Consider the following 26,968-nt stretch of genomic DNA (forward strand, 5'->3'; position numbering starts at 1 on the left):
CTCAAATGTTACCTCATCACTGCTGAACCCAGGAATGTGAGTAAACCACAGGAAAGGTTGTGTCATTGGTGAGTGACAGTGAATGAAAGACATCTCTCTGCCCCCATCCCTGTCACGTTGTGACTCCGCCCCTGGTGACCCGAGGGAAGTGGCATAAGACCTGTCACCCCGAATCACAGCCTGGGCTATGACAGCTATGCTCATATGTAAATGTGTCAGCATACACAGATTCGTGAGCATGACATATCAGTTTGAATATGCATGTGCAACAATGACTGAAGCGTAAACATCTCTGTACATGCAGGGCTCAGTACATCTGCATGTATGTTTCCAGGCTCATGGTATGTATGTCTGAGCTGATCCCAGTATGTCATAGTGACATTCCCAGTGGGAAGGTCCTTCACGACTGTTTTCATTTGCTGGACTACCCGTATGTCTTCATGAGTGCTGGCTAGGTGAAAGTGACATCCAATTTCATCCACACTCACAGGGGTTCTCTCTGTCTGTCTATATCTTCTTCTCTTACTATAAATGTCCCCTATTGTGCCTTCTGCAAGGAGGCATTTACTAGTTTTCTCTGTTTCATATCAGTATAAATGATTTTACCTGTGGTCTGTTTTGAATATGTCATTCCAGAATGAGACATTGCTTTGGGTGCTAGTAATTAAGGATGTAACTGTGCCATTTATTTCAATTAAAGCTGAATAAATTTACTTCCTTCTAGCATTTTTACATCATATTGAATGGCAGAAAAATTATAAAATCCAACAAGCTAACGCTGCTGACATACTTAGTTAGTGCTATGACTAATTATTAGTTATTCCATTAGTCATTCCACTCCAAAAATGGAAGTTATATTTTAATGGGAAAAAGTCAAAAGTCCTCACAATGGAGATCCCGGAAGTGGCTTTTTGCTTCATAAAATTCTACTCATAACTTTTAAAGCATTAATTTGAAAAGAATCATTAAATATTGAATGGCCTTGCTCCCCAATATATCATAGACCTACTAACCTCTTATCCACCTGGACATTTATCTTAATCTTTAAAAGTATTCTGCTGGTTTTCAGTCTGCCAATTAAGAGCAGAATGGCAACTTTATTTCCCTGAAAGATTCTACTTTAAAAGTCCTTTTATTAAGAGGGCTTTATAGATGTTTGATTTATGGCATATATATTTTAATATTATTTTTTTGCTCTTCTTTGTTGTTTTTGTAAGCGTTTATTTTCTTTCTGTGAAGCACTTTGCAGCTTTATTGGGAAATTGCATTATAAATTAAGTTTGTTATTCTACAGTTAAAATTAATGCCCACTTATGAAAATTGTTGCTACTTAATTTCCTGTTTACTAATCAACATATTAATCAAACTCTACAGGGAAAGCGTGTGTAGTCTCATAGAATTATATCTGTGAAATGCAACACTGCAGTTTTAAATCAAAGTACACAGCACTACTGCATTGCAGGGACTTTGCGATCTGGACACGTGTATTGCACGACTACAACATGCTGCAGCAATACAACTAGGATGACACAAAAATCCCGGTGTTCAGGATTCTCTTTGTTAGACAAAATCAGACACTACCCTTCGCCTGTTTTTAGCTAAAGATTCGGAGATCTGCTGTGGCATCACGGCGACACGTGCACCGACACAACTGCGAGGGGTCAGGGCCGACTCCAGGGCTCATTTTCCAGAGGAGTCATCCTGAGTCACAGAGAGCACGCACAACCCTCCCCTACTCTTTGTTGCCCAATATTTAAGGTCTCCCCTTAAATATCAGGCACGCTGGACACAGAGCATGCTCAACTGCACTCACATGCACACATCAAACTACAATAATCTCACCACTGAAATTAGTTAATTTGGGAAGCACGTGAAGGTCAAAATCTGTTTAGTTTAATTTAACGAAAAGTATTTGCAAAACATGTTAAAATCTTCAAAGTTATCTTAAGACACCAGATGCAGTTAGTTACCAGTTAGTTTTATATCAGTGTTGTGGAACAAATTTCAATATTTTCACTCAATCTTCTAAATGAAACTATTCTCCCAGAATCATTTGCTCATTGCAGAAACATTTCCACCACATCATGCAAATCCGTAAATTAGATCCCAACTGTACTTCCAAAGAGAGCCAAAATATAAACAACGTACAAATGTGCATTTATAGAGCAAATATGGAAGCAATGCAGCACAACGCACATTCTGCTCTATCTATCATTTGCATTTGGTGACCTCTTACAATTCTAAACGCTCGGTAATTACAAAGAGAGCAAGTCACCTTCCTTCTGCTCTTACTTTAAAGTCGTTTACAGGAACTGGCAACCAGAAATTGCAAAGCGGAGTACACAGTGTCAAGCAGAGGGAATCCAGACTAGTTGGCAGGCATAAAGACACTTTTCCCTCAGTGTGCTGCACTCTGAGGATTAAGCCTGCCTGTGTGCTCACGTCTGCTAAACAAGATATAGACATAATACCTTGATGTTTCATGTTGGGCAAAGCCAGTTAGGAGACGCTGCAGTGGCGAAGGATCTCCCATCATATTTCCCACTTTATCTACAACACTGCACTCCTCCGTCACTCAAACATTCTTTCTTTGAGGTTCCAGTAACATTGCATGTTTTGACGACTGACGGTTTTGTGCTGCACAACACCTGCTTCTAATATGCAAGTAGGGATAGGTTTTTTTGAAGTAGTGGCTGAAAGCATAAAATGTAGCTCTTACTGTACTGGCTCCACATCACACATTCTGAAGGAAAGAACTGGGAAATGCAGGAAGTGAATTACTTCATTTATTCAAGATAGCTGCCCATAAAGCATGTAATTGACTTAAACACATCCCGCAGATATTTCAGCTGACAATTATGGTAATTGCAGACGGCTGATTTAGTTGCAAGTGATTATCGTAAAATAACGTTCAAATAAAAGCACAAAGGTAGATAATTTGATACACATAATATATTCTAGAGATTAAGGCAGTTTTCAATGGTGGAAACTAAAAGAGGAATTTCATGGTTTTAAAACTACTTTGTATGAATGATTCTTTACTGCTATTATTTACATTTGAAGAGTTGCAGGGCTTCATTGTTGCTGTTATCTTGGGTGCCTAAAAATAATACACTGTAATACTGTAGTATGTAATATTGTGGTGTCAAACCTAAAATGGGCAGGAGCATCAAACTAATGCAAAATAATTTAATACAAGGAAACATGTTTTGCAAATTTTTAACCTGTTTCATAGAAAATTTACAAAACAGATAATGAATCATACGATTACAATTAACTGATGGCACTGAACATAAGATCATTGTATGTAGACTATTCGGAAGTAAACATATTTCACTTCTTTATGATTCAAACAACCAATTGACATCTAGAAACTTTCCTTACATTTCCACTCTTGTGTAGTAATATTGGCATCAAAGATTTTATTTTGAATCCGAAAAAACTGGAATTTTTGACTTCTGCACTATTGAGCTGTGCTTATACTTTGACCCTCGAACTATGCAAAATATTGTGTTCTTCAAAAGTCTTACAAAGGCTCAAGAAACTTGAATGCATCTTCATTTTAATTAAGGAGCATCATACTAGATTGCAACTGTAAATTGAAAGAAGACAATGCTAATGCATTCTACATTATACTGCAGTACTGAACATTCATGGTAAGCCGTAATGAAATCTATACATGAACATTTAATACAGCGTATCCTATGGCTTGGTCCTGAGCCAAGCAACAGGAATAGACTCAATCGACTGAAACAGCTAGACTAATAACATGTATTAACTTTTTCATTTTTTACACATGGAGCTTTTAAAATGTGAGGCTTTAAAGTATTTAGGAATATAGCCCCACGTCCACCAGCTACAAAGGTAAAATGCTGCTTACATATTGATTACATTACTCTTTTTATCTCTTAAGTACATATTCGTACAGATACATTCAAATATATATATATTTTAATGCATATATAACCAAAGCTTAAGCTTAACACGTCCTCAACAACTAGTGCATTTCTTTCATTTCAGGCATGTCACATTCTGCAGTGTACACTCTAAATTTCAAGCTTTGATCTTGTGATTTGGAAATCATCACATGCATTTTCAGCAGAGCGGATCGCCTGCTTGGTCTTTTTCTTTTTCTTTTTTTTTTTTGTTTCTGGACTTGACATACTGTTACATTTTTTGTGGGATTACTGTAAAAGCTCAGCACTTTTTTTCTTTCTTACTTCATTTTTTTCTTTTTCTTTTTTCTTTTTTCTTTCTTTTTTTTTCTTTGATTGATTGGATAAATTAACTTACCAGACACCTAATAGGCTATATAACATTTCTCCAACTTTTCTGGGACATCTTCTGGTCATTTCATAAACATCCATGCACAATTTATCACTTATATCTGCCAGGTCATGAGTTTCTTTAGTGTCCCCAGGAGTGAAACAATGCAAAAAAGCATTGTATTTAATATGAAGAGAGGACAGTAACACATTCATCATGATACTAACTGATGGGGCATTTTCTTGCTGCCAAAGAGAATGTGCTCCTCATCTTTCTCTCAGTGCTGGAGTGCACAGGGGTGGACTTCCCTTCCCTTCCTCCCATACTGGCGTAGGTTCCACCCCCAATGCACAGTGAGAGTTAAATAATGGTCTCCAGTGGGGTACAAGGGTAAAAAGGTGGGAGGAGAATCCGACAGCAGAGATGGACTGCCTCGCAGAGTAGTTTCACATGCAGAAAATGTTAATTAAATCTATAGTATGCAAGGCTGTGAAATGCCAAAACTGCATTTACTTGATGGAAATATAGAACAAAGAATGGAGGGCAAATGGAGGTTGATAGGCTGCTCTTGGAATCCTACCAAGGAATAAATTCAAAATAAATACATAGCATCCATGTTATGTGCAAAGTAAGCATCACTCACTAGCCCTAAGCTCTTTCAGCTGGCAATATCCCAAATCCATCACAATAGCTGCACATATAGCGAGGATTTTTTGAAGCACAGGGGGAGAAACTCATTATGGAGGCTCATATGTGAGCCACTGCTCGTATGGCATTGACAAATGCTCGACAGAGAAACCAATGTGGTGTAATTCAAAGACGTCCAGCACAATGAAAGGGTTTCTCATCATGGTGAATAATGCTGGGTGCTGGCTGCTTCTCAGCTTTAAGTGGTGGGAATGTTTCTTTTGATATATTGACTTCTGGAATTATGAAATAATCCCTGAATCAGCGAATATATGTAGGTATGGAGCACCAAGGAGAAAGACACTCACAAAGGGATAAAACCTGGGGAGCGCTTTTTTTTAAAAATTGCAAAATTTGGAGTCTTTATATTCAGATTAGATTAGATTTTTTTATATTAAAAAATATATTTTTTTATTTTGCAGATAAAAAAAATTTTTTTTATTTTGCAGATAACATTTTTTGTCTAATTTAAACAATTCCAGTTTTGCCAAAACTCTATTCATAAATTGAAATCACTGCAACCCCCCCTAAAAGCAATACATATGTGTATGTGTATATATATGTATATATATGTACATATATAAAGACGTCCAGCACTTGTGAAATCAATTCATTAATAATACAAAACAAAGATTTTACCAATAAAGTCATTATAGAATCTGCATGCGATTCAACTAATCTCAACAGCTCCTGCAGGATTTAACGAAACCCTGAGGAGAATCCCTGCACCGCCCTCTATATCATCTAAATGTTGATATGATTTGAGAATAAATGGTTTTGGTTTTGATTCTCAAAACATACACAGCGTGGATTTTTAACCTATATTTGTTTTCTGTTGCGCGGATATGTGGCTCTGAATTGACAGCTTATATTAATTAGACGTGTCCTTTGCAGTTCCTTCCCCAAAGCACACTTGTACAAAGAAGTTGATTTCTTGTTGCTCACAGCTTGGCCTTGACCACTCTGTTACACATGCCAAACAACAGAGGAGATTCGGTGCAAATTTCAACAGAAATGAAACGCAAAGCTGAAACCGTCTTCTGTGCGTTATGGTGCCAAATGGTGCGTCTATGACCCCCCCAAGCAACCGTAGCAGGGCGCCCGCTGGGTTAAATTAGCCCCATTAGGAACAAAGGAGGGACACTGTTACACTATTACAGCAATTAACAGGCGTATTCTTACCGCTATGCGAGTCTGTGAGGATGCTTTAAGATATAAGATGATCCTTTTTTTGGGAGGGGAAGGTCGTTTTGGACTTGGTGAGGTCCAAACTTGAATCCCGCCGTTGATTATCAGCTCCACTTCTCGGGAGGAACCAGCAGGATGTTTCACTATCGTGTCTCAATTTTGTCTCAGAGCATCACTACGAGATGTGTAAGCAGTCTTTGTCCATGCCAGCCACGCTATTCTGTCTTCGGTCGAGCTACGTCGATTCAACTATGTGGTCTGTTGCGTAAAACCGGTGCCAAAATTCCTGCGGGCCCATTCCATTACAGCGATGCTAAACAATAGTCTGGTCATCTTGACAAGAACCGAACCCACACCAGCTCCGATAACAGCTGTATCGGCTTTTTAAAACCAAATCTTCAGCGCTAGTTTATCCATATCTCTATGACCGGCTCGAGAATTTGCTAATAAATACGTCAGCGGCTCACATGTGCCATTTGGCTCCAGCGTTGTCTTTCGGGTCCCTCGTCTTGTTCCTCGCAGGGGGAGTGAACAGAGGAGTTGCTGATCTGTTGATCACTGGAGGTCCACCTCCATCCAGCGGTGTCCTTGTCTCGTATTTATCGGGAACGGAGCCTTCGCCGTTTTCCACATGCAGTCTGACATTAGCTGAACGCCGATATCGATGAGTGACAGCTGGAGTCTCTGACTGTAAGCTTGGAGACCCATCTTTGCAGAAGGGGAGCAGCGATGTTGCGCGTACGTGTCTTTGGTAGTGCGCGTACCCGACAGGTCACACATCTCGGGTCCATAAACATCTGTCTAAGGAAGGGGCAGTTTGTACTTGTAGTTTTTGTTTGTGGTGCAGCCGTTCAGATGTCACTGTTAGAGGCTCGGCGTGTTTCTACTGTTTTATAATGGAATAATCAATAGGATAATTATCTGCTATGGTATTATTTCAATACTACATTTAATATATTTTTATTTAAAAAAGCACTGGCAAAGTCAGAGGTAATATTAATTTATTTTGTCAAATTAGTATTGCTATGATTTTATGTTCTTAATCTGCTTATTCACAATTAACGGAAGACGCTGGTGGTTTCTCAGATATTTTGGGGGGTGGGGGGGGGGGGGGGGTGTATTCTACTGCAAGTGTATTTCCTTAGTATGGCAGTGGGGCATTATTAATAAAATGTGTGTCAGTCTGGAACACTTATATGAGCAATATTAGATAAACCCAGGTTCAAAGGTATTATTTTATTTTTGGTGGGACATTGGGGTGGAAGATTTACAGATTCGGTTTTGGAAATATATTTTTATTACCTATTAAATTTAAATAAAGGGTACAAAAAAATATGTATTTTGACCGTGCTTTGGGAAAATATGGGATTTGGCGAAAATTCTATCCATTTTTCACAAACAACATTACCTAATAGTCCTCACAATTAAATTTGCTCCATTAATGACTTATAGTAATTATACTTGTTTTTGTTCTGCGAGCCTGTCATAGTGCAGTAAAAATAACACTTCATTAGGTACACATGTTTTCTGCTCATCAATGCAAATCTAATCTATCAGCCAATCACATGGAAGCAACCAGGCATGGTCAACAAGACATGCTGAAGTTCAAACTGAGCATCAGAATGGGGAGACAATATGATATAAGTTACTTTGAACATGGCATGGTTGTTGGTGTCAGTCAGGTCTGGTCTGAGTATTTCAGAAACTGCAGTTCTGCTGGGATTTTCAGAGAATGCAGAGCATCTCCAAATGTACAGCACACTGAACCTTGAAGCCAGTGGGCTACAGCAGCTGAGCTCACAAGACCTGGACAACAGAAAACTGCAAAATGTTGCCAGGTCTAAGTTTCGGTTTCTGCTGCAACATTTAAATAGGATCAGAATTTACACTAAACAACATGAAAGCATGGATCTCCCATGACCACTACTTTATGACCACCATGTAAATCATGGTGGTCATGTCACAATGCTAAAATCATCTTAGTCTGGTTTCTTGAACATGAAAATGAGTTCACTGTACTCAAATGTCCTCCACAGTCGCCAGATATCAATCCAAATAAGCTACTTTTGGGATGTGACGGAAAGGAGGATTCCCATCATGGATGTGCAATCAACAAACCTAAAGCAGAACTGTGATGCTATGATGTCAAAATGAACCAGAATCTCTAGATGTTTCCAGCACCTCGGTGAATCTATACTACAAAGAATAAAGGTGGTTCTGAAGGCAAAGGAGGGTCCAACAGAGCAAGTAGTAGCAAGGCGTTACTAATGAAGTGGCCGGTGAGTGTAGATGTGAATCTTAGATCTTTCTGTATGGGGGAGACTTCTCTTCCCATAAAAGCAAACTGGAGAAATACAAAAAAAAAAAAAAAACCCATTAAGTTATGATAAAATAAATAAAGAAATGCAAAGTTAAAAAAAAGTCTTCATTTAGCAAGATTAGTCTTGGTCTAGTCTGGTGTAGTTTCATTTGTGGTCCATGTCCATAAAGCACAAATAAAGTGTCAATTTGACATACTTGGCTTTTTATATGGGAAAAAAATAGGTTAATTAATTTAACCATTGACAAAAAACAAATAACAATCATTTGGCTGCAAATGATATCCAAGGAAGTGACTGAAGGGATCAGGGTTCTTCAGGGGCTTACAGATGAGTAATTAATGAAATGATATGGATCATTTCAAGGTGTTCTACCATTCAATACCAGCTCAGTCGCACCACTGTGTGAGGGCCCACGTCTGGTCTCAATCTGCTTGTTTAGAAGGCCTCAAGCATGGGAACGCATATGGTTCATTTGGCAAATTGAGACAGCTAGCTGCTTTGAGGTTGCAGCTTGATTGTTCTAAAGGCGGGGTGGCTCACGAGTCCATCCACCCTCCCTCTGATTCTGCAGGCACCCATGCATGTGCAGCCTCAATGAGTATGTGAGCTAAACTCTGGCATGAACTAACCTCTGGATCCCCTGATAGGAAATGAATCAGTACTGTTGGTTCTTTGGGTGCCCGCGGGTGCAGGAGTCACACAGTCATGTGTTTCTTTGTGTGCCAGATCAAATCCCCAACCTCAGATTTTCATGGATCTGCTGGAAGGTAGATATGAAAAGAGAAGCAATAGGATATATTCTGGGAGGTTTGGAAACATCGTCCAGATCAACGGCCTTTATTGCTTATGAGAAAGCAGGCCCCTGGTGCAGACATGTATGAAAGGCCTCAACAAAGGAGCGAGACATCCAGTGTGAAAGTACAAGACTACTACCCACTGTGGCTGTTTTGTTCTATGTCCTAGCTGCATTTGTTGTTTGTTTTGCTTCACTTTGAATGAGTTTTTTTTTTCTTTTTGGCTTCTTTGTAGTTGCTGTAGTCATGACATTGTTTGGAGGCTGACTCAACCTTCATCATCTTCCTTCAGCGAGTAGATAATTGTGGCTACGTCTTCGCTATAAACAGATTCTTATTATGAAACTGTCTGCCTGGACTCTCAGTGCCTATAGCTGTCCACGTTGTGCCGGATATTCCAGAGGGAGAGATTCGCTCATGATGTTAGCAGGAAGAGACAAGTGTGATTGAGTCATAGACACATGGCAGAGCCTGAGAGGTGTGTAGTTGCAGTGAGAAAGGACAGCACGAATAAAAAAGTAAGAGCAGAGGACGGACACACTGTGGGATAAGGTGACTGATGAGATGTTGAAATCAGATGAAGATGCAAAGGAAAAGGCCTGACTGAGGAGGAGGAGAGTGCCCCTAGTTGGCCCTATAACACGGCAGAACCTTGCTCCTGTCTATATTTAGCACAGGGACCACAGATTGTAATGACTGCTCCGGGGCCTTGTGTTCAGACCGGCAAGAACTGCTGCCATCCGTCTCTGCGCCCGGGGCCAGGCACGATCTCACGCCAGCGCATAAGGGAGGAGTGATGGGACCATGTCTGAGTGCACGCTTACTTAACAAATGCACAGAGTTGATCATATTCTTATAGAACAGAGGTAACTGGATGTAAACCTCTGACAGAACCTGCATCTAAATACGTCGATGAGAAAGGAAGCTTCGCTGCTCATATTAGTGAGTTCTTGTTCACAAATATCCAATTCCTTTCAATTCTCCTTCCCTGAAGCATTTGTAAAGGGCAGAGAAACCCCCACCCCACCCCTACCCTTACCCCTGCTATCCACCCACATTTGCCAAAAATAAATAAATACATAAAAATCACTTGTCACCCTGAACAGGATTGACATTCAGTCCAAATGTCAAAAGTAGCTCGCCATTTTCAACTCTTCCTATTCCAGGGCTAACCTTCCCAGTCTCCATCACCTCCGGTACTGTTTGAGGGATTGTCAGTGGTGAGTGATGAAGGACCGAGCTGTTCAGACACCGCTGTGCTCCGAAGGTGTGACAAGACGCGCAAACCAATGTGTCCTGAAGTGAAGTTAAAAGCTGCTCTTTAGAGTGATAATGTACTCAGTATATAGGTTTTACGTTCAAATGCTTACATCCTACAGGCTTGAAAGTTTCATCTTTCACCAAGAGCAATGGCTGTGGTCAGTTTGAAATCAAGTTTCACAGCAGATGGTGCCTCTCAAACTGCTCCTGCAGCATTATCCACTTCTCTGCTGCCGATTTGGCTGGAGGATCACTCATTGTGTAACTTTAAACTGCTCAAAAACACGGTCTCCTAAATGCTGAGTTGCAAGCAGTTCTTCATGCTTTTATTGGATTTTTCAGAAGGAGTTATTTGGGATACTGCACCATCAACCTTTTGGAACGCTGAAAACATTTCCCATACAAAAACCTAAAAAAAACCCATCAAACCTGCATTTAAGTAATGTTATAGTCTGTAAGTTACATAAACTGACTCCTGGTGATCCCATCAGTTGAGAAGGCAGTTTGTATTGTTTGCCAAATTTTATCCTGCCTATAGATGAGCTCTTAATATACCTGGGCAATTGAAAACTCATAACCAAGGTCTTTAGAAACTATTATATATGGATTTGTGATTTATGAAGCATCCTTAAAAACCCAATCATATCATTAAAGTGGATTTTATATAACAGTACTATATAAGTTATTGACACCTTTAAAAAAAAAATCCTAGCATTGTCAAATTTACATTCTTAGCTCCTTCCTGTTAAATTTAAATTCACACAACTTCCCAGCTACAGCAAAGTTATGCAGCCAGCCAATTTTATTTTACTGTAAATGTACTGCTGATTAGCCTGACACCAATTTGGGTAACCCTACCTGAAATTACCTGAGCCACTCCACATTCTCTACACACCATTGAAACTATATCCATAGGAAGAGGTCATTTGTTGGCTTGTGTCACTTTCAGACCTTTTAAGTTTACAGCACACACTCAAGATGAAGGAAGACCAAACATTTAATCCAATGACATCTGTCTCCTTTGGTATGCTCCATCATTCCTTTGTTCCCCCTTTCATTTGGTCATGTGACTCTAACCTTTGCTTCCTGCCTGGCTGCCTCAAATCATCCCACAACCTATCAGTCACTGCCCACACTGTGTTCCAGACAGACATGCACCACTCACTCAAGCCATCAGCAAAAAGTCCAACTAAGCAACATTTTCACCCACAGACACAAACACTGAAGATTCCCATCCAGGTGTTTCAAACCAATACGCCCAAACGTCGACTTAGAAATGTAAAATTATGTTAAAAGTTTGCAGCACTAGAAAGAACCAGACATCTCAACCTCTGAATTACAAACTTTTATTCAGACATACGCCAGATCAAACACCCAATGTCTCTTTTTTCCTCTACAAAAACAACGACAGTTTGTACATATAAAAAATAAAAATACAAGAGATTGATGAAGCAACAAACTTCTGCAATGTTTGACAACTACAGCTGCTCTGCAATGGGTAAGGTGTAGCAACATTATACCCCATAACTTCTAAAACAAGCAGGATTTGCTGTTGATTGAGCAGCAGATGTCTTGGTGGTGTTGCTGGAGTTTGCAGTGAACGCTGCGATCTCACATGGGATAGTTGAGCACCACGTCTTGTTTGGCCAGCTCCAACAACATAGGGTCGTCGAAGAACTTGCTGATGCTCACATCCTCGCTCAGACCCTTCGGAGAACCAAACAAAATATTAGATATTATAAAGAAAATAAGACAATTTACAAGCACATTTTATAGAAGTAGCGACAAAAGGCTCACTTTGCGTCTTCGGGTCTTGATCATGAACTCTCTGGCTAGATGGGGGGCAGGCTGAGGCTCGAGAGGCCTGATCACAATGCTCTTATCTAGAGGGTCACCGGGCACAATCTGAAAGACAAACATGATCGTCATGGTGAAAAATAAAGAGAGAAAGAGCAAATGGCAGCTGTGACTGGTCAACATGGGAATTCTTTCCCTTTTTACTCAGCCGTGCAAAATCTGTGAAATAATCTGACAACACGAAGCACATCAAACTCAGAGCATTAACAAGCTGAGTGGGCATTTCATTAAATATCTGATTCAGCTGCAAGTCTGTCCCTTTGTTACTGAGTCAGGGGTGCGTCCATCAACATGATGGAAAGCGCAACGTGAAAGTGCTGTCACTCTTTTCGTCTGTGACCGACATGGCATCAGCGTCTTGTTAACAGGTTGAGTCAGAAGAAATTAGTTTGAAGGTTTTTAAACAATTTACTAAATCCACTAACTTGTTGGATAACCTTTGAAAGTTTTTAGTGATATGTGATACAGTTCCTAAATCCAGGAGGAAGAGGAAAGCTTGAATCTGAAGTAAGTAGTGTGATGCAAGTGACTAAGACTTTCTCAGCCTCGAGGAGAGATTAAAAGTAGAGGAAAAGGGGAAAAATATCGTCAATAGCATGGCTGAAGCCTAATCAACAGATGGATGGGAGCCTCTAACAAGAATAAGTCAGCAGCTCACTGATAGCATGCCAATACTGGCACTACATGATCAAACTAATGAGGGAGGCACAATATAGCCTCTTCAGTTAAATGTGGCAAACAGCATAGCTCACTGTGCTATATTCTTATTATCTGGGACAGCTGAATCTATATGTGCTGGCAGGACTAGTCAGCGGTGAACAGTCATAGTGTTGATTGTATCGGTTACAGAAAGAGAGGCTTCCTTTTGAAGAGTAATTTAAGGACAGGTGGTCATGGTGATTGGTACTTTATCTTGGAAGTCTGCTGGGGGGGGGGAAATCCTTGTTTTTTGAGGGAGGGTTTCTCCAAACAATCTACAACTGAGCTAGGTGGAAATGATTCATCACACTGGTTCACATAATTGCAAAATATCAAAATATTTCTGCTGCAGTTTTAAAACTGAAAAGAAAATCAGGAATTTCCCCAGGGGAAATCTGAGTTGGTAACTGCTTTAAAACATGAAGGGTAATTTATATTCTCAGGGAAAAAAACTACACACAATAATACTTTGGAACCTAACAAGTTGACTGAAATAAGTTATGAGGGAGGAAAAAAAACCCTGTGTGCATTTGTCATCAGTGGGTTTCATTTATTTTTCATGTCCCAAAGGATCAGTGTACCTATAATACATCTTTTTACAGTATTTCAACAAGCTTATGAATAAATAATTCATGCCTAGCTTCTTGTCACACTTTCATTTTCACCTCAAGAGGATAAAACAAAACTTAGGAGTGTAAAAAATACTTAATATTTCCATCCAGGATAATCCTTTTTTCTTTCAGATTAATTTCGGAGCAGCAAAGTATTAATCTACACTAAGTAGAGTTAATTTTCCCTGACACAGCTCTGCAGAGTGCAGACACAAACACATGTCAGACATGTGCAGAAAGATACCCAGACAGCCACGTTATACTTAAAACGTAATGACTCAACACTCCACTCTACTCCACATCAAAAGCGTTTTAGCCAGAGTGGCAGACATGTGCACGACGTGGGTCACTCCACTGCACAAGCTGCCATAATTTTATGTGGTGTCAGAGTTTGTGCGTGCAAGTAAGTGCATGGGTTTCAGCAGACAAACCCAAAATCACGCTGTCGTTTAGTGAATATTCACTATGAAATTCACAAATTAACCATATGTTTTGGGTGTTTTTTGGTCTGTTTTGATAAAACCTTAGTCCGCTCCTGAGATGCAAGCAGGTGAGGGTTGGCCATAATTTCATTCTCAATGAATCTAAGCTTTTTCTTTACTTGTATTAAAGTACAGCATATACCAAACTCTATGTGTAAGTCTGACACCTCTGGACGTCTCCAAAGCTCCTTGAATGTCTGCGTTTTCTTAGCACTTCCACCTGGATTTTCACTGACATTCTTACTAACTTTACTGAACAAACATCAGCTGGAAAGCAAGTTAATGTCTTTAAATCTTACCTGCCAGTGGTGGAACACAGACAGAGCAAAGGCCTGACCCTGTGTGTGTGTGCGAAGGTCTGTCTCAAAGCCAAACGAGTCAATGGCTGGGATGAAAGCCTTAATTGTGTAGAGAGGAGAGCCTGGAATTGGTGCATCCTGGGTGACGTGACCCCTGATCAATGACAAACACGACACCAATAATTAAAAAACAGAAGGAATTTGTATTTACTAATATTTGCATTGCTTTGCACTAAACCCTACATCAATATAAAGAAAACAGACAAACCTCCTTCGAGCCAGCACTGTGTAAACTGCAGACACACAATCAGCTGGAGCCTGAACCTCTACAAAGTAATATGGCTCCATCAACCTCGGAGTGGCCTGGGACATAAGGGACAATATACATTAAAGCAAGGACAAAAGCCTGGAGGAAAAAAATATGGCAATGGCATGTACAGCTGACTGACAGATTTATGAAAACAGCAGCATACAAGCCAAAGAAGATGAGGAAAGAAGCCAACATGATGAAAGAGGAATGTTATCACACTGCAATTAAAAAGACCGCACATCAGCAAAGATCCATACTCTAATCAAGGTAATGGAACATTAAAGAAAGTGCGGGTAGAAGGAAAAACTGGAGAAGCTAATGGCAGATGAGAAGAATGGGGATCGGGGGAAGAATGAGCTCACCATGAGGAAAGCAGAGTACACCACTCTCCTTGCTGTTGGGATGACCTGACCTCCTCCTCTGTGGAGAGGCTCCTGAGCGATGACTGCGTCCAGGATCTTGAACTTGACATTTCTGATGGCTGAAGGCAGCAAAACACACGGTTATGGTTAAATAACACTGATGAGGAAAGGCCCATTTTGACAGTGTATGATTTCTACAAGGTTAGGAGAAAATTCCAGCACCAGATGCAATCCAAACAAAACAAAGATTTTCTCCGTAGAAGCAGCTTGTTTCAGTGGTGCAGGGATCAGAGTGAACTTACGTTCATCACACAGAGGTCCTTCCCTGGTGCCCCACTGGAAGCCCTGCACAATGCTGTCTTTGACTGAACCAAGCAGTGCTTTGTCCACCTGTAGGTGAAACACAAATTGATGGAGCATTGGTTAAAACAATTCGATATCCTTGTATGATTTGAATCTTAAGTGACGGGTAGAAACTAAGTACAGCTAGCCAAGTGTGGATGTTCTAAACTTTTGTTTCTTTGAAATGTATTTTTTGATCTTATATAATAAAAAATTAAAATGAATCATCGATAACTAAACTACTGTCACAAATTTCATGTAACGGCATAGTTTAAGACAGGGATCTCAAACTCCAGTCCTCGAGGGCTGGTGTCCTGAAACTTTTCCATGTGTCCCTGTTGCAACACACCTGAATAAAATTAGTAGGTCATTACCTACTAATTTATTCAGAGAGAACAGAACTTGACTGCATGCTGAAGTGGCAACCCCTAACCCTACTCAAGTAAATTTAAGCAAATGTAAGTGTTTAGAAAAATGTACTTCTAAAAGTGCTTTTATTGCACCATGTACATTCACTCATGAGCTGCTGTAACATGAATCAAATGGCTGAATTGCCACCTCAGCATCCAGTCAAGTTCTATAGTGTCTTGGTAATGACCTGCTAATTGTATTCAGGTGTGTTGCAACAGGGACACATGGAAAAGTTTCAGGACACCGGCCCTCGAGGACTGGAGTTTGAGACCCCTGGTTTAAGAGCTTTGCCAACAAGTTCTGATTGGTTCAGTTTGTCAGTCTCTCAGTTACTCAAAAAACTGTGCTCATTTGTATTGATTTACAAAAAAAACAAACCAAAACAAACAAACAAAAAAAAACAGATGTGGAACTTGGACCAGTTTAGAAGTGATTGGAATTCCCGATTGGAAGCGAGCAAAAATGAGACCATATGTCTCATATACACAAATGTTAATTTGAAAAGTGAAAAAATAGTGTCATCACAAACTAATTCAGATCCAGATGTCCATCTGAATCCACACATGCGTGTGCGCGCGTGTGCGTGTGTGTGTGTGTGTGTGTGTGTGTGTGTTGGGGGGTTGAGATTTGGTGCAAGTATACTCCTCTGGGTTTATCTCCTAAATGCATGAATTTCAGCAAAAAAAAAAGAAAAAAAAAAAAGTCAAACTGCCAAATACTCACAGGGCTTCAGTTTTTCAAATGACACATTTTTTTTGCATAAAAACAATTTGAATTTTGTGCTTTGAAAAGCCCCATTTTCTGTTATGTTTTTGGATGGTTTAGAGACTAAACATTTTTAATACACGTTTTTTATACTGTCAAGGAGTTTTATTTTGTTTTGAAGAGTCTGTGCTCAAATAGGAAAAAACATCTAGCATTAAATCTTTGCATAGACAAACAGACGCACACACTGTTGTGACTGAATTAAAACCTCACCTCAGAAGGCAGTGTGTCATCTACAAGAATGTTTGGTCCTGTAGTGTCTGGTCCGAAGGCCCAAATAGATCTGGCAGCCAGCAAATCCCAGTCGTACTTGGTCTGGAAAAACTCTCCCAGCTTCTTCCTGTCATGAGAAAAGAACAGAGCCCAGATGAAACGAGGGCTGCACACTGTGCCACTGTGTAACATTAAAGATATTGGCTCGCTGGGGGGGTAAAGGGGTTAATGGAAGAGGAAGAGTATCCCATGCTGGCTCTGCTGGGTACCAATGAGCTCAGACATGTACTGATTGGAAGCCTCTCTCGAGCACCATACACACTCGTGCATGTAATCATGTCAGAGAGGAGGAAATTCATCCATGCTTTTAGTGAATGATTCAATTACTGTAAGTGACTTGATCAATATAGCATGGAGGATTTTTTTTTTTTTTTTTAAATGAAGACATACATTCATAATGCACAGAAGTTTATTCTTCATATTGCCTTAATATTAAAATACAGAAAGTTGTTTATATACACTTTAAATAGATATATTGGTGACAGTAGCTGCTTTTGTATTTCACATTTCCTACACTCAATAGTCTTGAATACCAGTAATACAGTTTAAAGAAAAAGAAACATAAGAGGCAATTAAGATGTGACTAAAATAGACTTTCACTGACTATTGAGCTTTTTTTTTTTAATACAGTGTCCCTTGATTTTTGCAAGCTCTAGGAAATTCGACAAACAAGTAGAACCAATTGTAAAATGTTTGTCCAAATTATAAATGCGTGGATTATTTTTAATACCGTAATGTAAAACACCGGCATTGATTGTATAAAGTCTGGCACAAAACAAAAGCAGAGTTCTCTCTCTTGGGATGCTTTTCCTGGCCTTGTGTTTTTAGTTTTGGCTTCAGTAATCTAAATAAATACATAGATAAATAAATGAAAAATCATACTCAGCTGTACTAAGGTCAGGTGACTGAGGTAGCTAAGACGTGCATGTCTTTTGCCTTAAAAAGCTGCTCCAATGCATTTTTCTGCATCTTTTCTTGTACTGGGAAATGCTGTTCAATCAGTTTTGCAGCATTTAACTGAATGTGAGCAGAAACTATGGTTCTATAACTTAAAAACACATCTTGCTACTTCTCACTGCAGTCACAAAATCAGTAGCTATCGGTGACCCAGTTCCTCTGGATGCCATGCATTCCGCTAACATAACACTGCCTTCACTGTGTTTGATAGATAATGTGGTATTGTTTGGATCATGAACCCTTTCTTTCTTCCCTTCCTTTTTCACTCTATGTGCCCACCATTCAGGCATGAGTTCATTTTACTTTCATTTATAAAAAAACAAAACAAACCATTAATCAACTGGGCATTTTTTTCCTTTTTAGGCCTTTTCTGGAAAATCTAAATTTGATGTGTTTCTGTTTCTTGAGTGTTGCCAGCAGTTTCCATGTTGTAAACTATTTAGATTTGTGAAGGCACCGCCTGACTGTAGACTTTTACAATAGGAAAACATGAAGAAAGCAGCGGTGAGAAATTTTACACCAAACCTCAAACCTGCATTCAACTCATATATGACAGAGTTAACAACTACATCACATGGATGTTACCTCCATTTGTAAACGAAACATTTAAAACTAGCTGAATCAGATCACTCAGAAAGTGCACACCTCTGTGTCTATTCATGATAAAATATCTAGAGTAGAGATCAATAAATGTACTTTAAAATTACATTTTTATAAGCTTTGAATATTCCTCTGCCTTCCTTCTTCGGAGCATTCAAATACAGAGCCAATGACTGGGCTTAAATGTCTGCTGATTTAAATCTGTTTATGGATGAATGAAAATAAAATATTGGTCAGGATGGCGCTGAAATATTGAGTATTTTATAACCCTGGTATCATATTAGAAGGAAAAGGAAGAAATCAAAACGTCTAAAATAAAAAGGTAAATTATATCCTTTTAGTTAATTGAAAGTTCATTCTAACTTCTATACGTGTGAGGATAAGAGTAATGTCATCACCTACCTGTTCCAAGATATCTGCACTACTTCATTTTCGATGTCCTCGGCCAGCCCCTTCTCCAAGGGCTCAGCAATCATGGTGATCTTATTCCTGTCAATCATATCATACATCTATCAATCACTAATTCTGGGTTGGAGAGACACTCAGCTCAAGGGAAAGACTGACTGAAACACTCTGAACAGTTCACATATTTAACTTCTCAACATCAAACACAAACTGCAAAACAGCATGAATGAGATTTGAAACTTTAAAACTAAAAAAGAAAATTATTTTAGAGCTGGGTGCTCTAAATTATATTAATAATCTATCCCAGACTGCCCTCATGCTGTTGTTTATTTGGATAAGATCTTAAATATTACCCTCGACACGTACTTTTTATTAGGCGTCTCAGCAAAGCACTTCAGGGACGATGTCTCCACAACTGTTTCACAGAAAGTCACAACAGGGTCGGCAACCTGAGGGGGGAAGGGGAGCGAAATTACAAATAGAAAGCAATGATTTTACTCGTGTGTACTGTCTTTAAGTAATATTTCATTTTTCTACCAAAAAGTAAATAAAAACCACACACAAAAAAAAAAACTTCTTCAAAAACATCAAAGCACATCTGGGTGGCAGGGGAGAGGATAACACACCGTTTCCTCCCCTTTAACAGACTAACATTCCAGCTACAGCTTAATTACGTCCAGTCAAATTGCAGCAAAAACTAAATCTTATCATTTGAATTTTCTTACTAATTCTCACAGTCCCTAATGTTGTCACTACGAGACGTGCAATAAATGCCACAAGTTGTGCGTCATTAGTAAAGCAATGCTGAGGAAAAATTACTTTAATGTCGATTTCAGAGTACATCTTCCTCAAGTCGTGCATGACGCAGTCCAAGTAAAGCTCTCCTGTCCCCAAGATGACATGCTCTCCAGACTCCTCCACCTGAAAGACAAACACACCAGTCAATTAATTTAACTGTTGTTTAGATTACAGTCTGGAGCAGTGACACTTCCAATGTTTGTCCTTTCAAAGGTAAAACTACACTGAAATCTTTTAAAACATACTGACTTTCAAATAACAGGCTCAGGCTGTTATTTGAAACAAAAACAAAAAAAATGATTGAAACGTGTGATGTCGTACCTTTGTGGTGAGAGAAGGATAGCTCTTGTTGACCTTCCTTAGTCCGTCGAGCATTTTGGGCAGCTCTGATGGATTCACAGGCTCCACTGCGATCTTGATGACTGATGCTGTGTTGAACTTCAACGGCCTAAAAATCTGAGCCTAAAAGACAGAGTTTAAAAAAAAAAAAACCATGAGAATCTGGATTTGACTCTTTTTAATTTTTTTAAGACGCTGGATATATTTTTCTGCCGATCTCCCACCTCTTCGTTCCCTCTGGGCTCTGTGATTGTGGCGGTCTTGACGATCGGCTGGTCACAGCCCTCAATGAGAACCCAGTTGCCGGCGGGCACTCGATTCACTTCAATCTGATACCTAAAATAGTGGAATGAACTGAAATTTTAATAACCAACACCTGATTTGTGACAAAACAAAGAATTCAAGATTTAAAAGTATACCTGGCCACAGAAATCCAGAGACGCCCCACAGTGCAGACCTGAGAGTCCTCCTCATCTTCAAGTGTGTAGTTCTCTCCCAAGACCTTGACGGGCTGACCTGCCTGAATGGTCCCGCTCAGCACCCGCCCGAAAGCATGGAACTGAACACCATCCTCTGTGCTGTACATCTTAGTGGTGTGGCACATCAGAGGACCCTGAAGGCGACAGACATGACAACATAAGAGGAATGATGAAGAAGTGGAAAGTTTTAACCACTGGAACGTAACTTTTAGTAAAAGGTATCAATTAACAATTTGTGTTTTTCGAGCAATTCAAGGAGCCCTTTGACTTTATTTGCATCAGACCTGAAAGAATTCCACTGGAAGGAGATTGCCACCAACAAACCTGACCTTCCATTAAACTTACATCAGGATCACACTCTGCCATGACTTCCCCCAAGTCTGAGTCGAGACCTCCGGTGTAGGTGTGCTCAATCTTGTTCCTAGCACCCTCTTGTGGTGAAGGAATGTGTTGCACGCACATGTCTACAAAGCCTGCAAGAAAAGCACCAAGATTTCAATATTTGATGTACTGAAGATCTGAGACTCATCAGATTTTCTAAAGAATGGCCATTAATCTACAGATTACAGCTACAAAATACACACAAGCTAACAGTGTATAGTATTATTACTACTTTATTCATCACACACCTAAGCATACAAGGCTGTATAGTATTTTAAGTTTCAAAAAAAAGAAAGAAATAATAATATATATAAACAAAACAAAATAACTAAATCGGGCAATACCAGTGAACTCTCCAAAGAAGCGATTACAGACGAGCCTCAGCAGGGGTCTAATGTTCAGCTTCAGCTCCTCCTTAGTAAGGTGGATACCCAGCTCATCCAAAACTCGAGGGAGAGACGTGTCCACATCCCCAACCACCTAGGCGCAAAGAGGATTTAGGTAAGGATTACACACAGAGCTTTGCGAGTTCATCCCACCGTTCCTGCAGCCAGAATGTACCGAGCTACTTGGTTGTGCCTATGTTAAAAAAATAAATAAATAAGACGTTAAATGCAACGAACCTGTGAGAGGATCTTGTACAGAGGCTCCAGAACAAATTCCACAAAGCTGCGCTGGGAGTTACTACTGGGAGCTTTTTTCGTGAACTTGCGACTGAATTAGGAAGAGGAAAAGATTGTTGTTGTAGTAATAATAGCAACGATGTATTAAGAGGATAGTTGTGCATCTCGTGACAATCCACATTAGCTACTCACGTTTTGGGGTTGAAATAAATATCTCCCCAGAGCCTCTTGGCAAACTCATTATAGTTGATGTCACCTACAAACAGAGAGAGAAAGGGTAAGAGGATACTGTGCAGTGTATGAAATAAAGTCATGCCTTTATGTAGGGCTGGTCACATGAAAGTCGAAGCTTTGTAGCCCCCCAGACTGAACTAAGATTCTTCACTTCTGACATTTGTTTTTCAGGCTTCCTGAACAATTTTAAAAGTCAAAATCATGCGTGTTTTTCAAGACTGAAAAATATGAAAATGATATATTATACTTCAGCTTTCAATAAAAGCCATAAACACTTGTTAGGTTTACAACCTAAAAGCCCCCCAACTTCAGAGTATTTTGTATGAAGTTTTGTAATCTTATGGTTTTAGCTTATCACATCTACTTCAGAAACCAGAAATTATTTAATTCATCAACCATGCTATGTAAACAAAAAAAAGTTTCATTTAACAAAAAAACAAAAACAAAAACAAAAAAACATGACGAACTGAAATAGGTAAACTGTATAAGGATGCCATGTTTCTTATGCTTTTACATGTTTAAAATGAATTAAATTGGGTCAAAATAGCAGAAATACGCAAGGTTCATTATTCAGACAAAGCTTTATGGTTAAAAACAGCAATATATTAATACTGCTGTAGTGAAGCACTGATTTTACTGCTTTATAAGTCCAAAAGTCATCTCACCATAGGTATCTGAGTAGATCTTTGCAAAGGACCCCAGGGTGAAACAGATGCTGTACTGAGAGCTGGCGAAGCAGACATTTCCAAGGAGAGGAGACACCACCAAGTTCTCATCTGTGGAATATGTGCTGCAAGGGAACAGAAATAGCCAATCAGCAACCAGTGTCACTGGGGTGGTCAGTGACAGATTAATGTGGCTTTCCTTTAAAAGAAATTCTTCCTGTGACCATGTTCACCGCCTGACAGAAAAAAAAAAAAAAAAAAAAAAAAAAGAAAAAAAAAGAGTCCTGCTATTTGTCAGCAGCGCAGTGCTTAACCAAGCTTCACACTACCTCACACAACCAAGATACCATGTTAGAAAATATTTAAACCTAGTGACTTAACATACACCAAGACAATAATATTTATTATTAACAAATATTTTTATGGTAATTTCTTTTGAAAAAAACAAAAATCACATCAAACACTTCACATTCTTCAGACACTGTTAGCGAGGGGTTCCCAGTATTACCTCAGCAAACCATTGACCTCATCTACAATGTGGCGAAGTTTATAATAAGCATCTGTGGGCGGCAGTTTGAGCTCCAGAATGAGACGATCAACCTTGTTGATGCAGATGGTGATTGCCATTCGCTCCTGAACCGCATGCTTGATGAGACGCTCTGTGTTCAGCATCACCTGGGCAGAGATACACAAATATCTGTGAGATCTATGGGCAGCTGAAGAACACACGTATAATGCCATAAAAAGATATAGACAGTGTTGGTTTGGGAGAACCGCAAATAGAAATTGACTCACTCCTTCTGCTGCATCTATGAAGAGGACAACGCCATCTGAGAGGCGGATGCTAGATGTGACCTCATCAGAGAAATTCACGTGGCCTATGGGAGGACGAGCACAAAAGTAGACTTGTTAGTTTTGTGGTTTTTTGTCAGCAATTTTTAGATCATTCTATAAAACCTCAAAATATGCATCTAACAACTTAAGGATCCAATGTGAATACAATACCTGGTGTATCCATTATATTGAAAAGGTAGGATTTTCCTCTGGAGTCAGGCAGGACCATTGTGACAGGGGTACTTTTGATGCCAACTCCTCTCTATAAAAATGGATCAGGTAAAAAGCAAGGGAAACATCGATACAGTCTTCTAAAGAAGATATTCAGGCTGAAATAGACTCTGGATACTTATAAATATTGATAGAATTATTTAGTAATGAATGCTCTGTAGCATTATGGCAGTTAAACCAAGCCACTCACCTCTTGTTCGGTAAAGAGGATGTCTGTGTATCGGAGCTGAAAAAGTAAAACAGATCATGTTGATCTCAGCTGTCATATACAGAATTTATGTATAACAGAGTGCAAACATGTTGAATTATTGTACACAACACTCACATCCACATCATCTCTCTTCCTGATTTCTGGGTGTGTCTGCTCAATCAGGCAATCCACAAAACAGGTCTGAATGGAATAAACACATTCATTAGATTCCCGTGAGCCACAGATGGCTCTAAAGTGCAGCCATGTTATTAGCATATGCTCCAAAATGTTCCAAATCTGTTCAATTTTTCATCTTAGGAACACATGTTCGCTTGGCTACATGCTGGAGAAGAGCCACGACTGGAAGAGCATATTTAAAGAAGCCTGAGCCCGGAGCAGGAATAAGGCAGACTCTAACCTTGCCGTGGTGAAGGTGACCGCAGAGGGTGACGTTACGAATCAGCTCTGGCCCGTCCATCAGATCTGCAAGAAATCTGACGAGGGAGAAGAGGGTTAATGCTGCTTGCTAAAGACACACTGTAAATGCATGAAGATGGACTAATGTGTAAAGAATATTACACGAGATCAGTCTGTGAAACACTGAATTGCATTTTCAGATGCAACAAACCACTTGAACAATTCTTACTCCATATCGTAAACTGTGGCAGGCAACTCCTGTTCCATCAGGGTGAACTGCTTGTTCTTCACAGGCTTGATGATCGGCTCTGGAAGGAGTAAAGAGAAAATATTGTGTACAGGATTATGAAAAGAAGCATTTTTAAGACTGCACTCCTTGACTATTTTTATAGTTAAAATACATCTGAAAATACAGAGAGTGAATCTGTGCGTTTTCAAAACATATACATTTTTCTTTAATTTTGCCCAGTATTGCAACACAGGTGTACTATTGCGCCTGTTTTCATCCATCTATGTTCTTCCACTTATGCTGCTTCCTAACAAACCCAAATTCACTGTTAAGTTCAGCTCGACCAAGACAAGACCTTCGGGGTTTCTCGTTAGTGACTACACATGTAAGAATGATTGGTCCTCATAAAGTTAAAGCGATGAGCATCTGTTACTTGACAGAAGTCTACGCATTTTCCTATCATCTTTTGTAGCTTATTTTTTTTATTCTTGACTAAAGTAAAATCTATTTTTAAAATAAACAAAATTTCAAAAGTAATGTTAATCATGGTGCTGGTAATTTTCTGTTGAGAGAAGGCAAAAACCTCTTTTCTGCATGTAGAAACCTTGATTTTGGTCAACAAGGTTTTTTTTTTTTTTCATCTTTAGATAAATTTAAGCAGCCCTACCTGTAAGTGGTTGTGTATCTTCCTCCTGTACAATAGTTTCCACTTCAGGCCCATAGACCTCCTCTGCTGTAGGATAGTACTTCTTGTCCTCATGCAGGACCACCTCCATGCCAGGGACATCATCATCAGCATCCGCTGGCTCATCCTCGTCATCTTCATCACCCTGCAAATTGTAAATACCACAAACTCATGTACTCACTGCAAACACGAACTTCAGTACTACCTGGTAATTACTGCTGGTTCTTGAGTGTTAAGCATACCTCGTCGACGTCTCTGTCCTCTGCATCCAGGTCATCATCATCGTCTTCAGAGTCCAGCTCTGGACCGATGTAGTTCCCAAACTCGTCATACAAATCAGCCTCCATATCGCAGAGAACTAAATGAGGGGTTGATATGTCAATGAGCAAGTGCATTTGGTGGCAAAGTTCATTTTATAAATACGATCCACTGTAGCATACAAAACGCATAACGTTTCAGCAGAAAAATATATAGGAGGGGAAAAAAAGACGAGATATTTAAAATGTATAATGTATCTTATTGCTGTTTAAGTTAGCCAAAACGTAACGTGTCAGTGAGTCATCAATAACACATCAGTAAGTTCCTCACTTTAATGCTTCACTAGAAAATGAAATTTACTTTTAATATAAGTTAGCTTTAGCTTGTTTTTGTCTGCCAGTGGCGGTTAACATTCATGAGAAAGTATATACCACTGTAAGTCACCGCTAAAGCGAATGCTAACGCTAACCGCTGCACAGCATGCAGGGACGCAGTTCAGTTACTTTTATAAAGTTCACTCGAGTTTTCTGTCCACAGAGAATCAGCACAGAAAATGCATCTTGACTAAGACGTTTCCGTTAGATATAAGCAGCTCTTCTATTACTGCACTAGCGATCCTAAGACGACCATGCTAGCCGGCTAACAAGCACAGAAATGAATGGCTTGAAAGTGACGTTTGAGTTACGTTGTTGTTGTTCAGAGATTTTAGTTCAAGATAACTCCGTGCTGCATGCTGCTAAATACACGTACCTGTATCCTGTAGGAATCACTTAATTATCGATTTCGAACAAACTGAAAGTTGTGTTTATAAGCAGACGAGAATATATTATTCAAAGACCGCCATGCGCACCAGACTCTTCCGGTTTTCTTCTTCAGCTGTTTAATATGAAGGCGGTTAACAATTTATGTTAAAGCTCACTACTGCCCCCATGTGGGCTACAAAGCCACTACTGCACACGTTTGCAAAACGGAGGGTTCATTGCTACATCGCTTCACCATCTACAAATGACACTTGCTGCAAAATAAAACGTGTGTACTCACAGAGCATTTATGTAATGATTTGTTTTTATTTTTATTTTTATATCTTCATTGACGTCCGTGTGCAATTGTTTCCCTCAGGTGATCCTCATATGTAACTACAACTTCCTCTATTTTTAGAGTTATTTTGATAACTACTTTCAGAATATGTTAGCCGAAAGACTCAGAAAATGTAAACGTTACCGTGTTGTAGACATAAATCTTAATTGGTGACCTGAATGAAGACCTTAACAACATCGCGTATGTAGTTACACCCTTTAGCCACAAGAGGGTACTAGACACGAATGAATATGCTCGTGAGGAGATAAAAAGGAGATGACAGTAAAGACATATATTGAAATATTTTTTATACACTAAAAGTCAGGCATGCCTTCTAATGAAGAATGAAAATACTTTTCTAACAAATAAGAAAGTATAAGACGTCATTCTGGAAAATATTTCATTGGTTTATTGGGTTTTAATGTGGCTTTCAGGTGTCATTTCAAACATGTCATTTTTAATTGCAGTCTCTTTCAAAGGATTTCGTAATTGTTATGGCATGCAAATTGTGTGTGCGTGTGTGTTTGTGATGGGAGTTAAAGCCGTCTAAAATTTCAGACGAGTTATATCGTAGCAGTTGTCAGCGTTGCAACAGAAAAAGTGACACTATGGCCCGCCTTTATTGGGGGGGGGGGGGGA

The 26,968-nt window shown here is 39.5% G+C and overlaps 2 protein-coding genes across 3 annotated transcripts in view; both read right to left on the reverse strand.

The window, feature by feature from the left end:
• The window catches only part of gjc1 (gap junction protein gamma 1), a 45,807-nt gene extending 39,031 nt beyond the window's left edge, over positions 1–6,776 (reverse strand). The window contains exon 1 of the mRNA XM_039611339.1: positions 6,136–6,776. The gene's annotated coding sequence lies outside the window, so the exon portion shown is untranslated. The remainder of the gene's footprint in view (positions 1–6,135) is intronic.
• Positions 6,777–11,846: 5,070 nt separating this feature from the next.
• On the reverse strand, positions 11,847–26,135 carry eftud2 (elongation factor Tu GTP binding domain containing 2). Of its 2 annotated transcripts, none has more exons than XM_031753449.2 (28): positions 26,003–26,135; positions 25,237–25,352; positions 24,977–25,139; positions 24,310–24,388; positions 24,082–24,157; positions 23,799–23,864; positions 23,664–23,699; positions 23,414–23,504; positions 23,204–23,286; positions 22,917–23,083; positions 22,409–22,533; positions 21,702–21,765; positions 21,510–21,600; positions 21,231–21,366; positions 20,851–20,978; positions 20,446–20,639; positions 20,251–20,362; positions 20,009–20,149; positions 19,709–19,810; positions 19,256–19,338; positions 18,887–18,973; positions 16,868–16,994; positions 15,439–15,526; positions 15,137–15,255; positions 14,733–14,827; positions 14,465–14,618; positions 12,314–12,421; positions 11,847–12,223 (listed from the first exon to the last, which is right to left on the reverse strand). In XM_031753449.2, exons 2-28 carry the CDS (start codon positions 25,339–25,341, stop codon positions 12,128–12,130), a joined length of 2,916 nt encoding a protein of 971 aa, XP_031609309.1. In that variant the 5' UTR covers positions 25,342–25,352; positions 26,003–26,135; the 3' UTR covers positions 11,847–12,127. The 2 variants fall into 2 exon arrangements, with proteins under 2 accessions (XP_031609309.1, XP_039467407.1); XM_039611473.1 differs by lacking the exon at positions 26,003–26,135 and adding an exon at positions 25,756–25,775.
• Between the last annotated feature and the right edge of the window lie 833 nt (positions 26,136–26,968).

This window comes from Oreochromis aureus, linkage group 4 (assembly GCF_013358895.1).
Source record: "Oreochromis aureus strain Israel breed Guangdong linkage group 4, ZZ_aureus, whole genome shotgun sequence".
In the NCBI taxonomy this organism is placed as follows: Eukaryota; Metazoa; Chordata; class Actinopteri; order Cichliformes; family Cichlidae; genus Oreochromis; species Oreochromis aureus.